General features: G+C 40.2%; 1 protein-coding gene across 1 annotated transcript in view; it reads left to right on the top strand.

Annotated features, from left to right (window-relative positions):
- RCL1 (RNA terminal phosphate cyclase like 1) overlaps positions 1–16,267 on the top strand; it is a 77,674-nt gene that overhangs the window by 19,194 nt on the left and 42,213 nt on the right. Inside the window, exons 2-5 of the mRNA XM_055428280.2 lie at positions 1,009–1,080; positions 3,343–3,518; positions 8,480–8,554; positions 9,483–9,607. Coding sequence (XP_055284255.1) covers positions 1,009–1,080; positions 3,343–3,518; positions 8,480–8,554; positions 9,483–9,607 — 448 coding nt within the window. The remainder of the gene's footprint in view (positions 1–1,008; positions 1,081–3,342; positions 3,519–8,479; positions 8,555–9,482; positions 9,608–16,267) is intronic.

Below are 16,267 nucleotides of genomic sequence, written 5' to 3'. Positions count from 1 at the left end.
CAGCTTTTGTATTTTTTTAATTAATTTTTTATTGAAGGATAATTGCTTTACAGAATTTTGTTTTCTGCCAAACCTCAACAGGTTTGATAACAATTTATTCATAAAAATAACTGAAGCAAATTTAAACTTATTAAAATTTAAACAAGAAAAATTCATATAAAATGCTACTGTGAAGAGAAACCTATTTATTAACATTTGGTGTTTTTTTCTTCTAATCTTTTCACGCATTAAAAAGGTAACAATAATACTGTATATTCAGGCACCTTGTAATAAAATTAAAAACTGAACTGATTAGAAAGTTCTAGATCAATAAGATAATAGAGGAAGGGAGAAGGGGCACTTTGTTGAACGAGAGAGGCAGTGACCTTTTACTGTCTCTGAGATTGAAGGGTATTCTGCAGCAAGTAAGAGTTTGACTTTAAAATTCTTTCCTGCTTTCTGTTCTTTCTCTCATTTGGCACACACTCCTGAGATCAGAACAAATGGGTGTTATGCTGCTGAAATTAATATCCTATTAGATTGCTGGTAGAGTTCCTATTTTTTGGTGGAATACAAAAACTGAGTTGTTTTTAATAGTTCTACTAAACGTGCATATGGTCTTCCCAGGTGGCTCAGTGGTAAAGAATCTGCCTGCCAATGCAGGAGATGCAAGGGACACGGGTTTGATTCCTGGGTTGGGATCCCCTGGAGAAGGAAATGACAAGTCACTCTAGTACTCTTGCCTGGGATATCCCATGGACAGAGGAGCCTGTGGGCCAAGTCCATGGGGTTGCAAAAGAGTTGGACACCACTTAGCGACTGAACAACAGCAACAGCAAAATATGCAAATGCTAGTCAGTGTTTCTCAACTGCTTCAGATTCCTTAGCTAATGTGCTCACCCAGGTCCTGTGAAGAACCCAGTGTGATGCAGGAAGTAACCTACCCTGCACTGCAGTACTTGGATGGGATGTGCTGTCTGGAAATGATTACCTAATTGGAGGCCAATCAGTTTTCTTTTCTCCCCACAGATTTTGAAGCCAGCTTCATAAGACTGTTGGACAAAGTAACTAATGGTTCTCGAATTGAAATAAACCAAACAGGTAAGCTCCTTTTCTTCCCGTTCCTGAAAGCACTTACATATACTACTTAAATATTCCTCTGTTACTCACTCTTTTTAATGGTATAAATATTGTATTTGAATGGAAAGATCCAGTTTCCTGTTTGTGATATGATTGTCTGAAGATAGTATGTGAAATTGCCAATTTAAGGGACATATACTTGACTTAAGGAAGTGAGAAGAGTGAAAATTTCAGATAAACAGACAAGCACCTCCTCTCTTTTAAACAATAAAAGTGTTTTATACCTAACTTTATGTACAGCTTTTCAATATCCATGTAGCTTATGTAGTCACAATAAAATCTTACAACAAACTCTCTGAGGTAGCTATATGTGATGAATTTTAATTTTTTTAATTTTGTCTTTTAAAATAAGTTTATACAAGTATGTGCAAAAAATGTGAAAATCCATTTACCTGTTTCCCCTTCCATTCACTCTCCCAGGGGCAACCATGGGGACTTTGTCCTGGTCTCCTTTATATGTATTTGCTTCCATGGGCACTTTTGTATCTCAAACTATCAAGAGGATCAGGCTGTTCATACTGTTCTGCAACCAGCTGTTTTTTTATTAGCACAGATGTCTCAGGGAATTTGCTTGCCAGGCACATGCAGGTCCATCTCAATTTTTCAGTGGCCTTACATTGTATTCTGTTGTATGGATACATGATAACTTATTTGACTGTTCCCTGCTGATAAACATTTAGGTTGTTTCTAGCTTTTTGTCTAGTTTTATTTTTTTTTTTTTTTGCTATTAGAAACTATTATCTACATTGTATAGATGATCATGGCAAACATGCTTTGATTGTCTCCATGAGCTACCTGCCTTTGCACATGTATTCAACAGAGTAAACTGAACTTTTCTGTGTGTTGCCTCTGTTAAGGGAGAAGACAAGCTTGGCTTTATAAGAGGCCATGGGGCTTGATCTATAGCTGCATTCAGCCATACCTCACAGAGAACAGGTTTCAGGAGTAAAACATCAGATGCCCTTTGCAAGCTATGATTCCTTTAGTCTTCCTTGACTCCTTTACTTTGAAATTGCTGGGAATGTTTCCAGCGATTTTTTTTGGTGATTGAGAGGACAAGAAATTCTGTTGTTTTGGGGTCATATCTACAGCTTAGTTGAGAAATAAGATATTTATATGATCCTGCTTCCTTTCACCTCTTGTGTCTACCTGCCTCCCCCCGCACCCCACCACTGCCCAGCCTTCATTTTGATGATCTGGTTAGTTTCTTATTTGGTTAATTTGCCAGCATAGACAGATTTTAGTGCAGAGTGTAGTGATTATAGAGTCTTTGGGAGTTGGGGGCTTTTGGACCTAAAAGATTGTTTTGTGTCATAAATAGTATTTAGAATAACTAAAGTAGAGTTTTCCAACTTTGATTAGAATATGATTCTGATTGTGATTATTGTGATTTTGATTTTTTAATATAGTGAAACCTATATTTCTTGTGTCAAACTCCCAAGAGCTGCTTTCCTTTTGGTGATTGAACATAGTTCCTTCCTCTAATGTTAAATTTCTTTATTGGTAAATTGTGCCAGGAGAACTTGACCAGGGATTATTAGTATCAAAAATATATTGTGTTCATTACTTCATATCCCCTGAATCATCTAGCATATTTTATTTGGGTTTTCCTCTAATATGTAAACCTACGAAGAAACTTTTTGGATGATATGCATATTTGAAAGAATAAAGAAAGATAAAGTGTTTCCACTAAAATAGTTCAATAATTTTAGACTTTTCCATTTGTTACTATTAAATTAAAATAGTTAACTATTAATGGAAGTGAGTGCCATAAAGTACTTGCCTTCTCTAGGTACCTAGTTTGGTGACTGTGGTATTGGGAAATCTGATTTCCTGGGCCTAGAAGAAGCTGATTGCTGGCACGATGATTTTAGAACATCATTTGTAAACCCCAACATTGGCACAATCTGAGAGCATGCTGTTGGGAGACTAGAGTGCCTGTTAGGATATATCTCTTCTGTGCCCTGCCATGACTCTGGCAATTCAGATGGCTTAGGGAGGGGTTTAATTTATTACTGTTTATTAAATTACACTCACAGTTTATTATTGTTACAAGGACTTGACAGTAATGAGTCAGCTTTTGGAGTGAAGTATGTGGGCTCTCAGGAATGGCATTTGAACTCTTGGATGCCCTTGCCAGACTTTCCCCTTGGGACTGACTGTTTTGTTGCCTTTGTGACACTTTTTTTTTCCTTCTGCTGACTTTCTTTCCTCTGTTTTAAGGAACGACCTTATATTATCAGCCTGGCCTCTTGTATGGTGGGTCCATGGAGCATGACTGCAGCGTTCTTCGCAGCATTGGGTATTATCTGGAAAGTCTGCTCTGCCTGGCTCCATTTATGAAGCACCCGCTGAGAATAGTTCTGCGAGGAGTGACCAATGACCAGGTTGACCCTTCGGTGAGTAGTGAGGCCACACCACACTGATTTTTGTCTCCTGTCACACCTAACTTCTGAGAAACTAGTTCCTGATAAAACACAGTTTATTGTTGAATTTATTTGTTTTGTTATTTAACTTGAAGTTTAGAGATTAATTACTCCAGAAGGCAGATGAGCCAAGACTCATAATCATCAGATTCAGTGACGATTGTTAATCTTCTTCAAGGTTCCTTTCATTGTTATGTCTAAGAACCTTCCGAACACATGCTTGCAGTCTCATCATGTTTGACGTGAAATATGGCTCTGTTGACTGAAGTGTGTGAGAGTGGAGTTTTCATAAGGTCATGTGATGGTTGAAAGGCAGCAGATCAAAATTTTAGGAAGAGAATAATATCTTCTTGGCATGCTGCAACATAATATTGACTTAGGCTTCAACTGTACACTTTAGGACTTTCTTCTTCTGAGAAGAGTTTGCAGATTTAGAGAAAGAGCATAAGGGCAGGGAAGGTATGTATATATGAGCTTTGCCAGTGTGTGAGCAGCAGCGATCTTCTTATTAAGCATGCTATGTTTGTGGGGAGGATAGTTTATTGTACAACTAGAATATTCATTGTGGCTACCACAGCTGTCTTAATGCCAGTCTGGGATGGGTTTTATTGTGGGTGTGTGTGAGAGAGAGAGGGAGAAAGACAGACAGGTTGGGGAGAGGGAGATTGATGGATTAGAGCAGGCCTGCCTTAGACCTTTCATAGTGAGGCAGTGATCCCTACCTTTGGATGCGCTGCTGTCCAGAGAAGATATCTTCAAGCTGAGGGCCATGATGTGAAGTTTTAACTGAGGATGCTTGTCTTCATCTCTGCAGACGTTAGAACAAGACCACTGAAGGGGTGGCTTCGGAGGCAGATGCGTGTGGCTTCCCTAACCAGGGAAGACCAGTTAGGTGGTGCAGTGAGCCCCAAAGCAGAGACTGCTGGTATTCACCAGGATGCTGATGAGGTTATAAACATGATTAATATGTTCTTGGCAATAAAAGGTTTATTCCTGAATTCTTAGGATTCAGGTACATAAACTCTTCCCAGGATCCAAAGTAGAGTGCAAGATCTGATATTCTTAACTGTAAACGAATGCTGCGTAAACTGTTTAGAATTTCAAAGTAATTTCAAGTGGTTGCTTATTTCTTGCATTTTTCCGGAAGATTCTAGGAAATGGGTTCTTCAGTTTAAGAGAGGAGACCTCTACTATTTCAGATTGGGAGGGGGAGGGGTAGGTGTCTTGACTCTCAGGAAAAGTCCCTGGAGCAGACAGGAGATGTTGGCACCATGTATACCAGTTTTGTACTCTTTTCTATAATCGCCAGTGATCTTAAAAGCTGTTATCACTGACAGTACTAAAAATTTACATATTTATATATTAACAATGACAAAGATTAATAGACAGATTCCCTAGAAATAGTATTTATTCTTTCTAGCAGTATATTAAAAGGCTTTCTTGTTGTTTTCGCATGCTACAGGGCTAAAATGACCTTGGTTAGTACCTGGCTCTAGCCCAGATAAAATAAATACACCTAATCCTGGATAAAGCGTAACTTCTTCAGCCTGTGGCTTCTTCATTTTGAACTTTCTCTTTAATGTGTGGTTTCCCCATCAATTTATGTCCACACCTACTGTCTGCACACGGGGATGAATACGATGAGTTCTGCCCATAGGGAATGTGGTTTCATGGGGTGAACAGCTGTGAACACAGCCAGGGAGACCACAAGGTTGGATACCTCTGGGCTCTGGCAGACACACAAGCCAAGTGCTGAGGGCTGGGGAGGGCTTTCAAGAGGAAGGGAAGCCCTAGAGTCAGTCATGGTTTTAGGAAGATAACTGTAGAGCTGAGAGAAGGGTGGATTGCCAAGGTGTCAACCAGTATGAACTTAATGCAGAGGGAAGTGGAAGGGTAGGGACAGATATGAAGGACAGTGTGGAGGGAGGGGCTTCATAACTCTAAAACTAATTGGAGATGGGATAGGAGGAAGGGGTCACAGGTAACTCCATGATTTCTGTCACGGTTGACTTGAAAGGATAGTGATCAGAAAGAGTTTGACACAGGAAAGAGGAAAATTGTGACGGGGTGATAGTTGATGTGTCTGATTTTGGTCCTGTTCTTGGGATATTGATGGGATATCCATGGGAGATGTCCAGTTGGGAATTACTGTTTGGAGCAGATGCAGCAGTGAGAAGTTCTGTTGAGCTTTAAGAGAACAGTGTCATTAGGGTGCAAAATCATGCACAGGTTCAGATAAATAAGAAATAGAACCATAGAAGGTTGGGAGATTCTTCCAGAATGCTAGATAGGATGTCTCCTTAAGAACTGAGGTTGGGAATTTTTAAGTGAGAGAAACTTGCACTTGTTTGTAGGCTGTAATGGAGAAGGAAAAAGTTAAAATGAAGAGGGTAGAAGGGCTTAACAAGGCCACCTACAGATATCCAGAGGATAGAAACAGCAGTGATGGGATGAGTCTTGTAAAGGGATAGGGACATTTTGGAGACAAAAGATAAGAAATGGAGGGAAATTTTGAGAAGAAAAATTCTAGGAGGTCTCTTTTGAGTCTCAGTGATTTGATACTAGTGCCTCCAGTTGATATGTACTGGTGCCAGCAGTTGGCCAGATGGAGAGTGAAGAGTCCGTCCTCTTTCAGGGCTATCCTGGCAGGGAAAAGAAGTCGCGTGAAGTCTGCTGTGTCCTGGCCACTTGTGTAGCTGGACCTCTGTCAGTATCTGTATTTATTTGATTCATGCTCTTATCACTGTTTCAGACAAGGGAACTGAAGGGAACAGGTTTCTTCCCTTTTTCTGTTTGTTGTGGTGTGTGCTAAGTTGCTTCAGCCATGTTTGACTCTCTGCGACCCTATGGATTGTAGCCTGCCAGACTCCTCTGTCCATGGGATTCTCCAGGACAGAATACTGGAGAATACTCGATTGCCATTTCCTTCTCCAGGGGATCTTCCTGACCCATAGATTGAACCTGAGTCTCTTATGTCTCTTGCATTGGCAGACAAGTTCTTTACCACTAGGCCTACCTGGGAAGCTATGGGTCTGATCATATTTCTACCTGTTGACTGATTGGACTGTAAGGGTGATGCCTTTGCCCTGAGGTTCCACTTTGGTCAGACTTTTGCCTTTCCTCTCTGACTGCAGAGTAACGCAGATAGGTTTCCTTGAAACAGAACCCACAGACCACCCCCACTTTGCTAGATCCAGTGTGTGGAGCCTGAGGAGGTTATGGAACTTTCCAGTCGGGCCCCTCTTTCTACAGCAGGCAGCCAAAGCCCTGAGGAGAAAGTGTCCAGGCCTCAGAGGCTGTAAGAGGCAGAGTGGGGCTCCAGCCCACAGCTGCCTTTCCAGCCCTTGTCCCACCACAGCAAGGGGCCTGCCCTTCGTGTCAGATGCAGAGTGACCCAGGAGACAGGACCACACCAGGAGTTATATTTGGGCTCCTGACTGGCCCTCAGAGTCAATTTGACTTCCTCCTATTTGACTCCAGGTGTGGGTAGGATGAACCAGCAGGGGTGTTCTGTTCCCTTGCCTTTCTCTTCCCCTGGAGAGCTGGAGGCTGCCTAGCTTCAGGAGTCATGCTGACAGAGTAACTGGCATCCTTGCAGCCCCCGCCTTTTCCAGAACCTGGCTTGGTCTTCTCCCCAGCTGCCCTTCATACTAGCCTTGATTGAATTCTTCTTGGTTTCGGCAATTCCAAATGCCTATTTTAAGTTTCTGTGTTGTGTGTAGCTTTAATATTTAATTGAAATTAGCTAATCTTTAATGGATTTTCCCAGTAACTGCTTCTGCCCCTCCTGATCCATGCTGAACATGTTCCTGGGCTACGTAGTTCATTTCTACTTCTGGTTAATTTTCTGATATACGAATATTTAGTTGGGGACTGTTCTCTGCCATAAAGCCCTGTTGGAGTATTGTTCTGTTGAATCTTAGCATGTAAGAGTTGGTAGCAACTTGGAGACAGGCAGGCTGAGCTCCTTACCTTAGAGACAAGGGGGTTTTCTTGTTTGAGGCCACACAGCAAACTGGAGCCTGGACTAGGACCAGGGCTTTTTCCCAGAGCCTCTGCTTGTGCTGCTTGCCCTCAGTGCTTCCTGGTGTGGGATCAGCCCCTGCAGGGCTGAGAAACATCTCTTGTTCCATTGGGAACAAGCAAGGGATTGCTCTTGTTTCCCTAGTTGCTGCTGAGACAGCAGTCACTGACTTCTTCGATAACGTGATTTGAATATCACCTTATCCTCTGTGAGGAATCTGCAAATGAATAAGGAAGGAGCGCAGACCTCCTTGGAGTTTTGAATGAGGAGATGGTAGCAGTTATACTTGATAGTGTCTTGCCATCACCTGTGGATGTCTTCATTGCACTTAGGGGTTTGCGCTGTTTGGTGCAATTTGAGGCTGTCCTCCCTCTGAGGCCCCCACTGCCTTGTAGAATCACCACCACCTTTAACTGCCTGTGTGTGGGTGTCAGCAGCATCCTTAGGTAGAACTGTTAGGTTGAATAGTTGGTTCACTTTAGCCTGGAGTGCCACCAACTCTAAACATGAAATAGTCATGTTGAATAAAGAATACTTAAAGAGGCCATTTTTTTGCTTAGTGTTTATACCTGTAAGAATGAGCAAAGGTCTCAGTTTGTTTTCTGCATGAGCCCAGCAGTTTCCTGGTGCTTTTTGCATGATAACTTGTGATGCTCATGATGACTTATAAGGTAGGGGTATACTACTGTAAGTGTGGAAAAGGGGCTCAGAGAAGCCAGTGGCTTATAAAATCATGGTCTTTAGTCGAGAGCAGAGCCAACCCATGCCCTCAGTTGTAAGCCAGCCTCTTTTCTCTTTACCAGACTGCTTCATCTACCTGGAACCTAAGCCTTAACCTGCTTTGTGGATTCTTTCTTCTTTCCATCTCAAGGTTTATCTAAACTTTTTTTTTTCTGAAATTATTCTACAGGTTGATGTTCTGAAGGCAACAGCACTCCCTCTGCTGAAACAGTTTGGGATTGATGGTGAATCTTTTGAGTTAAAGGTACGAATGTCCAGATTGTTGGTGGCATAAATCAGTGTGAAATATTTTCTTACCAACTCACTGAAGGAGCTGTATGGCTCAGTGTGTATGTGTGGCACGTCTGAAGTCACCATTATAAGAAGACCCACTGGATTCTTGAACCTAGCATTGCAGACTTTGAACTGAAAGGGTCCCTTTAATAATGACAAGAGTAATTGATATATTGCACTTAGTGGTAGGATATGTTTTCAGCATTCTACATACATTAACTCCTTGACTCATACGACTCAGCTGATAAGTCATGGAGCTGGGATTCTGACCATGCTACCTCTCTGATCTGGATCATTTATTTTGATTTGTGTCCAGAGCCTACCAATATGCATGTCCCTGAGACTTTTTAGTACTTTACTTTCAAAACTTAGTTGAAGTAATTTAAGCATCTGTTTGTTTGCTATTTAAGGGAATTATATCAATCCAGTGTGATAACACTGGATATCTTAAGCTCTTTAGTATCTCTGCTTTTTGAAGGGAAATTACTTCATTTTTATTTAATAACTCAAAACTTTTGAGTTTTGATAGACCATTTAATTCCAGAAGAGGAGAAAAGGGTTCTTGGTGGTTAAGAAGTGGGTAAGCTGATGAGCTAGACGAGTCCCTCATTTTAACATTGAGGAAACAAGTTCTGGTGGTGAAGTGACCTATCTGGCTTTGACTGGAACATGTAGGCTTTGTGTCTACTGCTTTTTCTGACACACCATATAGTCCCCTTGCTCAGCATGTGCCCCTGTGGAGCTACCATTAGGTGCTCTTGATCTTGAAGAGATGGACAAGTTGGGTACGAAAGCCTTCTGCATTCTAATGTTGGTTTTCATTCTTGGTGTACACCAGCCTGACTGGGTGTCAGCCACTCTGTTGAATCCTGACCTCTTCTTTTTCACTATGTCTGCAGGTTGTACGACGGGGAATGCCGCCTGGAGGAGGAGGTGAAGTGTTTTTTTCATGTCCTGTGAGGAAGATCCTGAAGCCTATTCAACTCATAGATCCAGGAAAGATCAAACGTATCAGAGGAATGGCGTATCCTTTGCATTCGCTTCAGATTTCTTACTTTTTTTTCTTTGCCTCAGTAAGATAAGAATGACTCATAACAGTTTACTTCTTCCCAGGGTTATTTACATTTCAGACAACAATCCAGTCACTCAGTCATGTCTGACTCTGTGACCCCATGGTACAGCACGCCAGGCCTCCCTGTCACCAACTCCTGGAGCTTGCTCAAACTCATGTCCATCAAGTCAGTGATGACATCCAACCATCTCATCCTCTGTTGTCCTCTTCTCCTCCTGCCTTCAATCTTTCCCAGCATCAGGGTCTTTTCCAATGAGTCAGTTCTTCGTATCAGGTGGCCAAAGTATTATAGTTTCAGCTTCAGCATCAGTCTTTCTGGTGAATATCCAGGACTGATTTCCTTCAGGATTGACTGGTTGGATCTCCTTACAGTCCAAGGGACTCTCAAGAGTCTCCTCCAACACCACAGTTCAAAAGCATCAATTCTTCGTCACTCAGCTTTCTTTATAGTCCAACTCTCACATTCATATATGACTATGGCAAAAACCATAGCTTTGACTAGATGGACCTTTGTCACAAAGTAGTGTCTCTGCTTTTTAATATGCTGTCTAGGTTGGTCATAGCTTTCCTTACAAGGAGCAAGTGTCTTTTAATTTCATGGCCGCAGTCACCATCTGCAGTGATTTTGGAGCCCAAGAAAGTGAAGTCTGTCACTGTTTCCATTGTTTCCCCATCTGTTTGCCATGAAGTGATGGGACCAGATGCCATGATCTTCATTTTTTAAATGTTGAGTTTTAAACCAGCTTTTTCACCCTCCTCTTTCACTTTCATCAAGAGGCTCTGTAGTTCCTCTTCACTTTCTGCCATAAGGGTGGTATCATCTGCATATCTGAGGTTATTGGTATTTCTCCCTGCAACTTTGATTCCAGCTTGTGTTTAATCCAGCCTGGCATTTCACATGATGTACTCTGCATATAAGTTAAATAAGCAGGGTGACAATATATAGCCTTGACATACTCCTTTCCCAATTTGAAACCAGTCTGTTGTTCCATGTCCAGTTCTAACTGGTCCTTCTTGACCAGCATACAGATTTCTCAGGAGGCAGGTAAGGTGGTCTGGTATTCCTAGTTCTTTAAGAATTTTCCAGTTTGTTGTGATTTACACAGTCAGTCTTTGGCGTAATCAATAGAGCAGAAGTATATTTTTCTGGAATTCTCTTGCTTTTTCTGTGATCCAACGGATGTTGGCAATTTGTCTTCTGGTTCCTCTGCCTTTTATAAATCCAGCTTGAACATCTAGAAGTTCTCGATTCACGTACTCTTGAAGCCTGGCTTGGAGAATTTTGAGTATTACTTAACTAGTGTGTGAGATGAGTGCAATTGTGTGGTAGTTTGAACATTCTTTGGCATTGCCCTTCTTTGGGATTGGAATGAAAACTGACGTTTTTCCAGTCCTGTGGCCACTGCTGAGTTTCCATATTTGCTGGCATATTGAGTGCAGCTTTAACAGCATGATCTTTTAGGATTTGGAATGTCTCAACTGGAATACTGTAACCTCCACTAGCTTTGTTTGTAGTGATGCTTCCTAAGGCCCACTTGGTTTCACATTCCAGACAACAGTCTTGGAAAAATCCTAACAGTGAACTTGTAATTATTGACTGAGATAGGGTATTTTATTATCTGCCTCATCATAGCTAGATTGACTGATTGATTCATTTATTTTTTTCAGTTAACACTTAAGCAAACAGTTCCACTGGTATTTTATTATCTGCCTCATCATAGCTAGATTGACTGATTGATTCATTTATTTTTTTCAGTTAACACTTAAGCAAACAGTTCCACTGTTTGTGACACTCTCTTGAGGACTTTGATTTGGGGGCTACCAATGCACTGTAGTCCCTGCTTCAGAAGAGCTCATCGTCTGGTGAAAGAAATGAATGTACAGATACATAATTCTGCTATAATGTATAAAGTGATGTAGATGATGTTCAGTGGGTTGGAGGAATTGAGAGAAGAGTGGCATATTTGTCTGGAAGATGTGAGAGAACTGAGTAATAATGAATAATATCTACCATTTAGTAATTGCTTACTCTGAACTATGATAGTTAATATACTTAATTTATTTTTATTTTTTAAACTATTGAGATGTGGTTGACATACAAAAAACTGTATATATTTAATGTGTACAACTTGAGGAGTTTGGAGATATATATATGTATATACCTGTGAAACCATCAACCCAATCAGTGCCATAAACATTTCTATCACCTCCAAAAGTTTCTTTTCATCCTCTTTATTATTTTAATTTTTTGTGATAAGAATACTTAACATAAGATTTACCCGCTTAGCAAATTTTAAGTATGCAATATAGGCATTACAGTGTATAAGTGTCTAGGACTTACTTAGATTCCTCATATAAATGGGATCATGTAGTATCTGTTCTTATGTATCTGGTTTATTTCGTATAGCATGATATCCTCCAGGTTCACTCATGTTGTCACAAATGATAACATTTCCTTTTTTGAGGATGAATAACATTATTGAATCCATATACCATATTTTCTTTATCCATTTGTCTGTTGGTAGACATTTAGGTTGCTTTTATACCTTGGCTATTGTAAATAATGCTGAAAAGAATGTAGGAATCCATGTGTATTTCTTTGAGATCCTAATTTAAGTTTCTTTAGATATATATCCAGAAGTGGGATTGCTGGATCAGATGGTAGTTCTATTTTTAATTTCTCAAGGAATCACCGTACTGTTTTCCGTAGTGGCTTCACCAGTGCGTGTTCCCACTAGCAGTGTACAAGGACTCCCTTTTCTCCGTACCCTCACCAACACTTCTTACTTATTTATTTTTTGATAATCACTATCCAAAAGGTGAGGTGATATCTCAGTGTAGTTTTAATTTGTAGTTCCTTTGGTAATTAGTGATTATTGAGTACCTTTCCATGTTTTAGTTTGCCATTTGTATGTCTTTTTGGGAGAAGTGTCTATTCAAGCCCTTTGCCCCTTTTAAGTAGAGTTGTCCGTTCATTTTGCTACTAAATTGTAAGATAAGGTGTCCTGTATCTTTTGAGTGTTAATCATATATATGAATTTCAGACATTTTCTCTCATTACATAGGTTGCCTTTTCACTTTGTTGTTTATTTTGCCTTCTTCCCCTGCACCCCCACCCCGCCTTTTTGGTATTCAAGAAATCATTGCTGAAGCTAAAAGTCTTCTTCACTGTTTTCTTCTCAGAGTTTTACAATTTCAAGTCTTACATTTGTCTTTAATTCATTTTGAGTTTATTTTTGTATGTGGTGTGAAATAAGAATCCTGTTTCATTCTTTTGCATATATGTATTGTTTTCCCAACAGTGTTTATTGAAGAGGATATCCTTTCCCCATTGTATGTTCTTGGCAACCTAGTTGAAGGTCAAGTGACTAGATATTCTAAGGTTTATTTCTGGGCTCTCTGTTCTGTTGTCTTTTTTTTTTTTTAATGTTAGTACTATACTGTTTTGATTTTGGTAACTTTGTAACATCGGAGAAGGCAATGGCAAGCCACTCCAGTACTCTTGCCTAGAAAATCCCATGGATGGAGGAGCCTGGTAGGCTGCAGTCCGTGGGGTTGCTAAGGGTCGGACACGACTGAGCGACTTCACTTTCCCTTTTCACTTTCACACATTGGAGAAGGAAATGGCAACCCACTCCAGTGTTCTTGCCTGGAGAATCCCAGGGACAGGGGAGCCTGGTGGGCTTCCGTCTATGGGGTCACACAGAGTCGGACACGACTAAAGTGACTTAGCAGCAGCAGCAGCAGCAGCTTTGTAACATATTTTGGTATCAGGACCTATGAAACCTTCAACTTTGTTTTCAGTTCAGTTCAGTTCAGTCGCTCAGTCGTGTCCGACTCTCCACGACCCCATGAATCACAGCACGCCAGGCCTCCCTATCCGTCACCAACTCCCGGAGTTCACTCAAACTCATGTCCACAGAGTCGGTGATGCCATCCAGCCGTCTCATTCTCTGTCGTCCCCTTCTCCTCCCACCCCCAACCTTTCCCAGCATCAGAGTCTTTTCCAGTGAGTCAACTCGTGGCCAAAGTATTGGAGTTTCAGCTTTAGCATCAGTCCTTCCAATGAACACCCAGGATCGATCTCCCTTAGAATGGACTGGTTGGATCTCCTTGCGGTACAAGGGACTCTCAAGAGTCTTCTGCTTGCTCAGAATTCTTTGGCTATTTGGAGTCCTTTGTGCTTTCATATAAATCTTAGGTTTATTTTTTTCCTATTTTTATTAAAAATAAATGTGAGATTTTGATAGTGATTGCCTTGAATCTGCAGATTGCTTTGGAAAGCATGGACATTTTAACAGTATTAATTTTTCCAGTCTTTGAACATGGACTGTCTTTTCCTCTAAAGTCTTTTAAAATGTCTTTTATCAGTTTTTTGTAGTTTTTAGTGTGTAGGTCTTTCACTTCCTTGGTGAAGTTTGTTTCTAAGAATTTAGGTTGTTTTAAGTGCTATTGTAAATAAGATTGTTTCTTTGATTTTTTTTTTTTTTGCGGGTAGTTTGTTGTTTTTGTGACTGATTTTTGTATGGTGATTTTTTATCATGCAACTATATTGAATTCATTTATTCTAACAGTTGTTTTTTTTTTTTGGATGCTGTTCTTTAGGGTTTCTGCATATAAGATCGTCTTCTGCAGAAAGAGATAATTTTACTTTTTCCGTTTCAGTTTGAATGCATTTTCTTTTTCTTACTTAATTACTCTGGCTAGGACTTCTAGTACTATGCTGAATAGAAATGGCAAGAGTGGGCATCTTTGCTTTGTTCTGAATTTTATAGGGAAAGCTTTCAGTTTTTTACCATTAAAGATAATGTTAGCTTTGGGCTTTTCATATATGGTCTTTATTGTGTTGAGGTACGTTGCTTCCATGCTTAATTTGTTGAGAGGTTTGTTTTTTTGTTTTTTTTTTATCATGACAGTGTTTTTTGTCAAATGCTTTTTCTGCAGCTATTGAGACAATGGTGTGATTCTTATCCTTCATTCTGTTAATGTGATATATCACATTGTTTGATTTGCATATGTTGAACCATTCTTGCATCTCAGGGATAAGTATCACCATGTCATGTTATGTGACCCTTTTAATATGCTGTTGAACTCAGTTTGTTAATTTTTTTGAGGTTTTTTGCATCCGTGTTTGTCGGATATATTGGCCTGTAGTTTTCTTGTATTGTCTTTGGCTTTGGTGATCCTAATCTCATAAAATGAGTTTGGAATTGTTTCCTCTTAGATTTTTTTTTATTGGTATTAATTCTTTGAATGTTTGGTAGAATTCACCATTAGAGTCATCTGCTGAAGCTATCTGGTTGTGGGCTCTTCTTTGTTGGGAACTTTCTGATTACCGGTTTAATCTCTTTACATGTAACTGATCTGTTCAAGCTCTCTGTTCTTGATTCAGACTTGAAAGTTTTTAGGTGTATAGGAGTTTATTTATTTCTTTTAAGTTATCCAGTTTATTGACATATAGTCATTTATAATAGTCCCTCATGATCTTTTCCAATTTCTGTGGCATCAGTTGTAATGTTTCCTTTCATTTCTCATTTTACTTACTTGAGTCTTGTTGTTTCTTAGTCTAGCTAAAGGTTTGTCAGTTTTTAACTTCAAAAAATCAACTATTTCATTAATTTTTTCTATTGTTTTTCTGTTTTATTTATGTCTAATCTGCCAACTTTGAATTTGGTTTCTTTTTCTAGTGTAAAGTTAGGCTGTTTGAGATCTTCCTCTCATAGAATGTTAGCACTTATCAGTATAAAATTTCTTAGTACTCCTTTTGCTGCATTTGTAAATTTTGGTATGTTCTATTTTCATTTTCATTTGTCTCTTGTTGGATTATCCATTCAGCCATTCTGTGTCTTTTGATTATGGAGTTTAATACATTTATATTTTATATACTTTATTCTTAACCTCAAAGTGAGTCTGAATTCACTTCCATCCTATTTTGTGGATGTCGAAACTGAGGCTTCAACACTTAAGGAATTTGCTCCCATGTAACACTGCTAGTAATGGCAGAGCCGGGGTTTGAACCCTGTCTCTGTGGCCCAGGCCTTTAACCTCTGCTTTTTCCTAAAGAGAGGACAGGGCATTGGGACTGAGCTGGAAGAACAGAGGCTTGTAAAGGGGGACAAAGAAGGAGGAATGCTGCGGACAGAAATGCGGGCCTGTGTGGAGGGAGCAGTGCACAGCCATTCTGGGGGTGGCAGGCAGTGTAGTGGGGCCTCAGTGAATGGCAGTCAAGGATGTTTGGCAGTGGAAGATGGGACCAAAGGGGAGAGCAGAAGCCTGTGAAAACTGGAGGCAAGGATGTTTGGCAGTGGAAGATGGGACCAAAGGTGAGAACAGGAGCCTGTGAAGACTGGAGGCTGTGCTGAGGAATTGACCTTCATTCAAGATCAGTAATTTTCTTTTGGAGAGAGAATTTGCACATTAACCAAATAACTCTGGTGGTCCAGAAAGAACTTTTAGCTGTTTTTGGCTCATTGTAGAAATTTTGGTAGGTATGAGTTGGAAAACAATACAAAACAAAAGCACCTCTTCACTGCAGTCACTTAGAGGCAGAGATAGTAGGGAATTATCATGCCCTAAAGAGAGCTGGTCGGAGAAGGCAATGGCAAGCCACTC

Source organism: Moschus berezovskii, chromosome 7 (genome assembly GCF_049115385.1).
Source record: "Moschus berezovskii isolate FMDL1 chromosome 7, NW_MosBer_1.0, whole genome shotgun sequence".
NCBI classification, from domain to species: domain Eukaryota; kingdom Metazoa; phylum Chordata; class Mammalia; order Artiodactyla; family Moschidae; genus Moschus; species Moschus berezovskii.
This window is presented reverse-complemented; position numbering and strand designations above follow the sequence as displayed.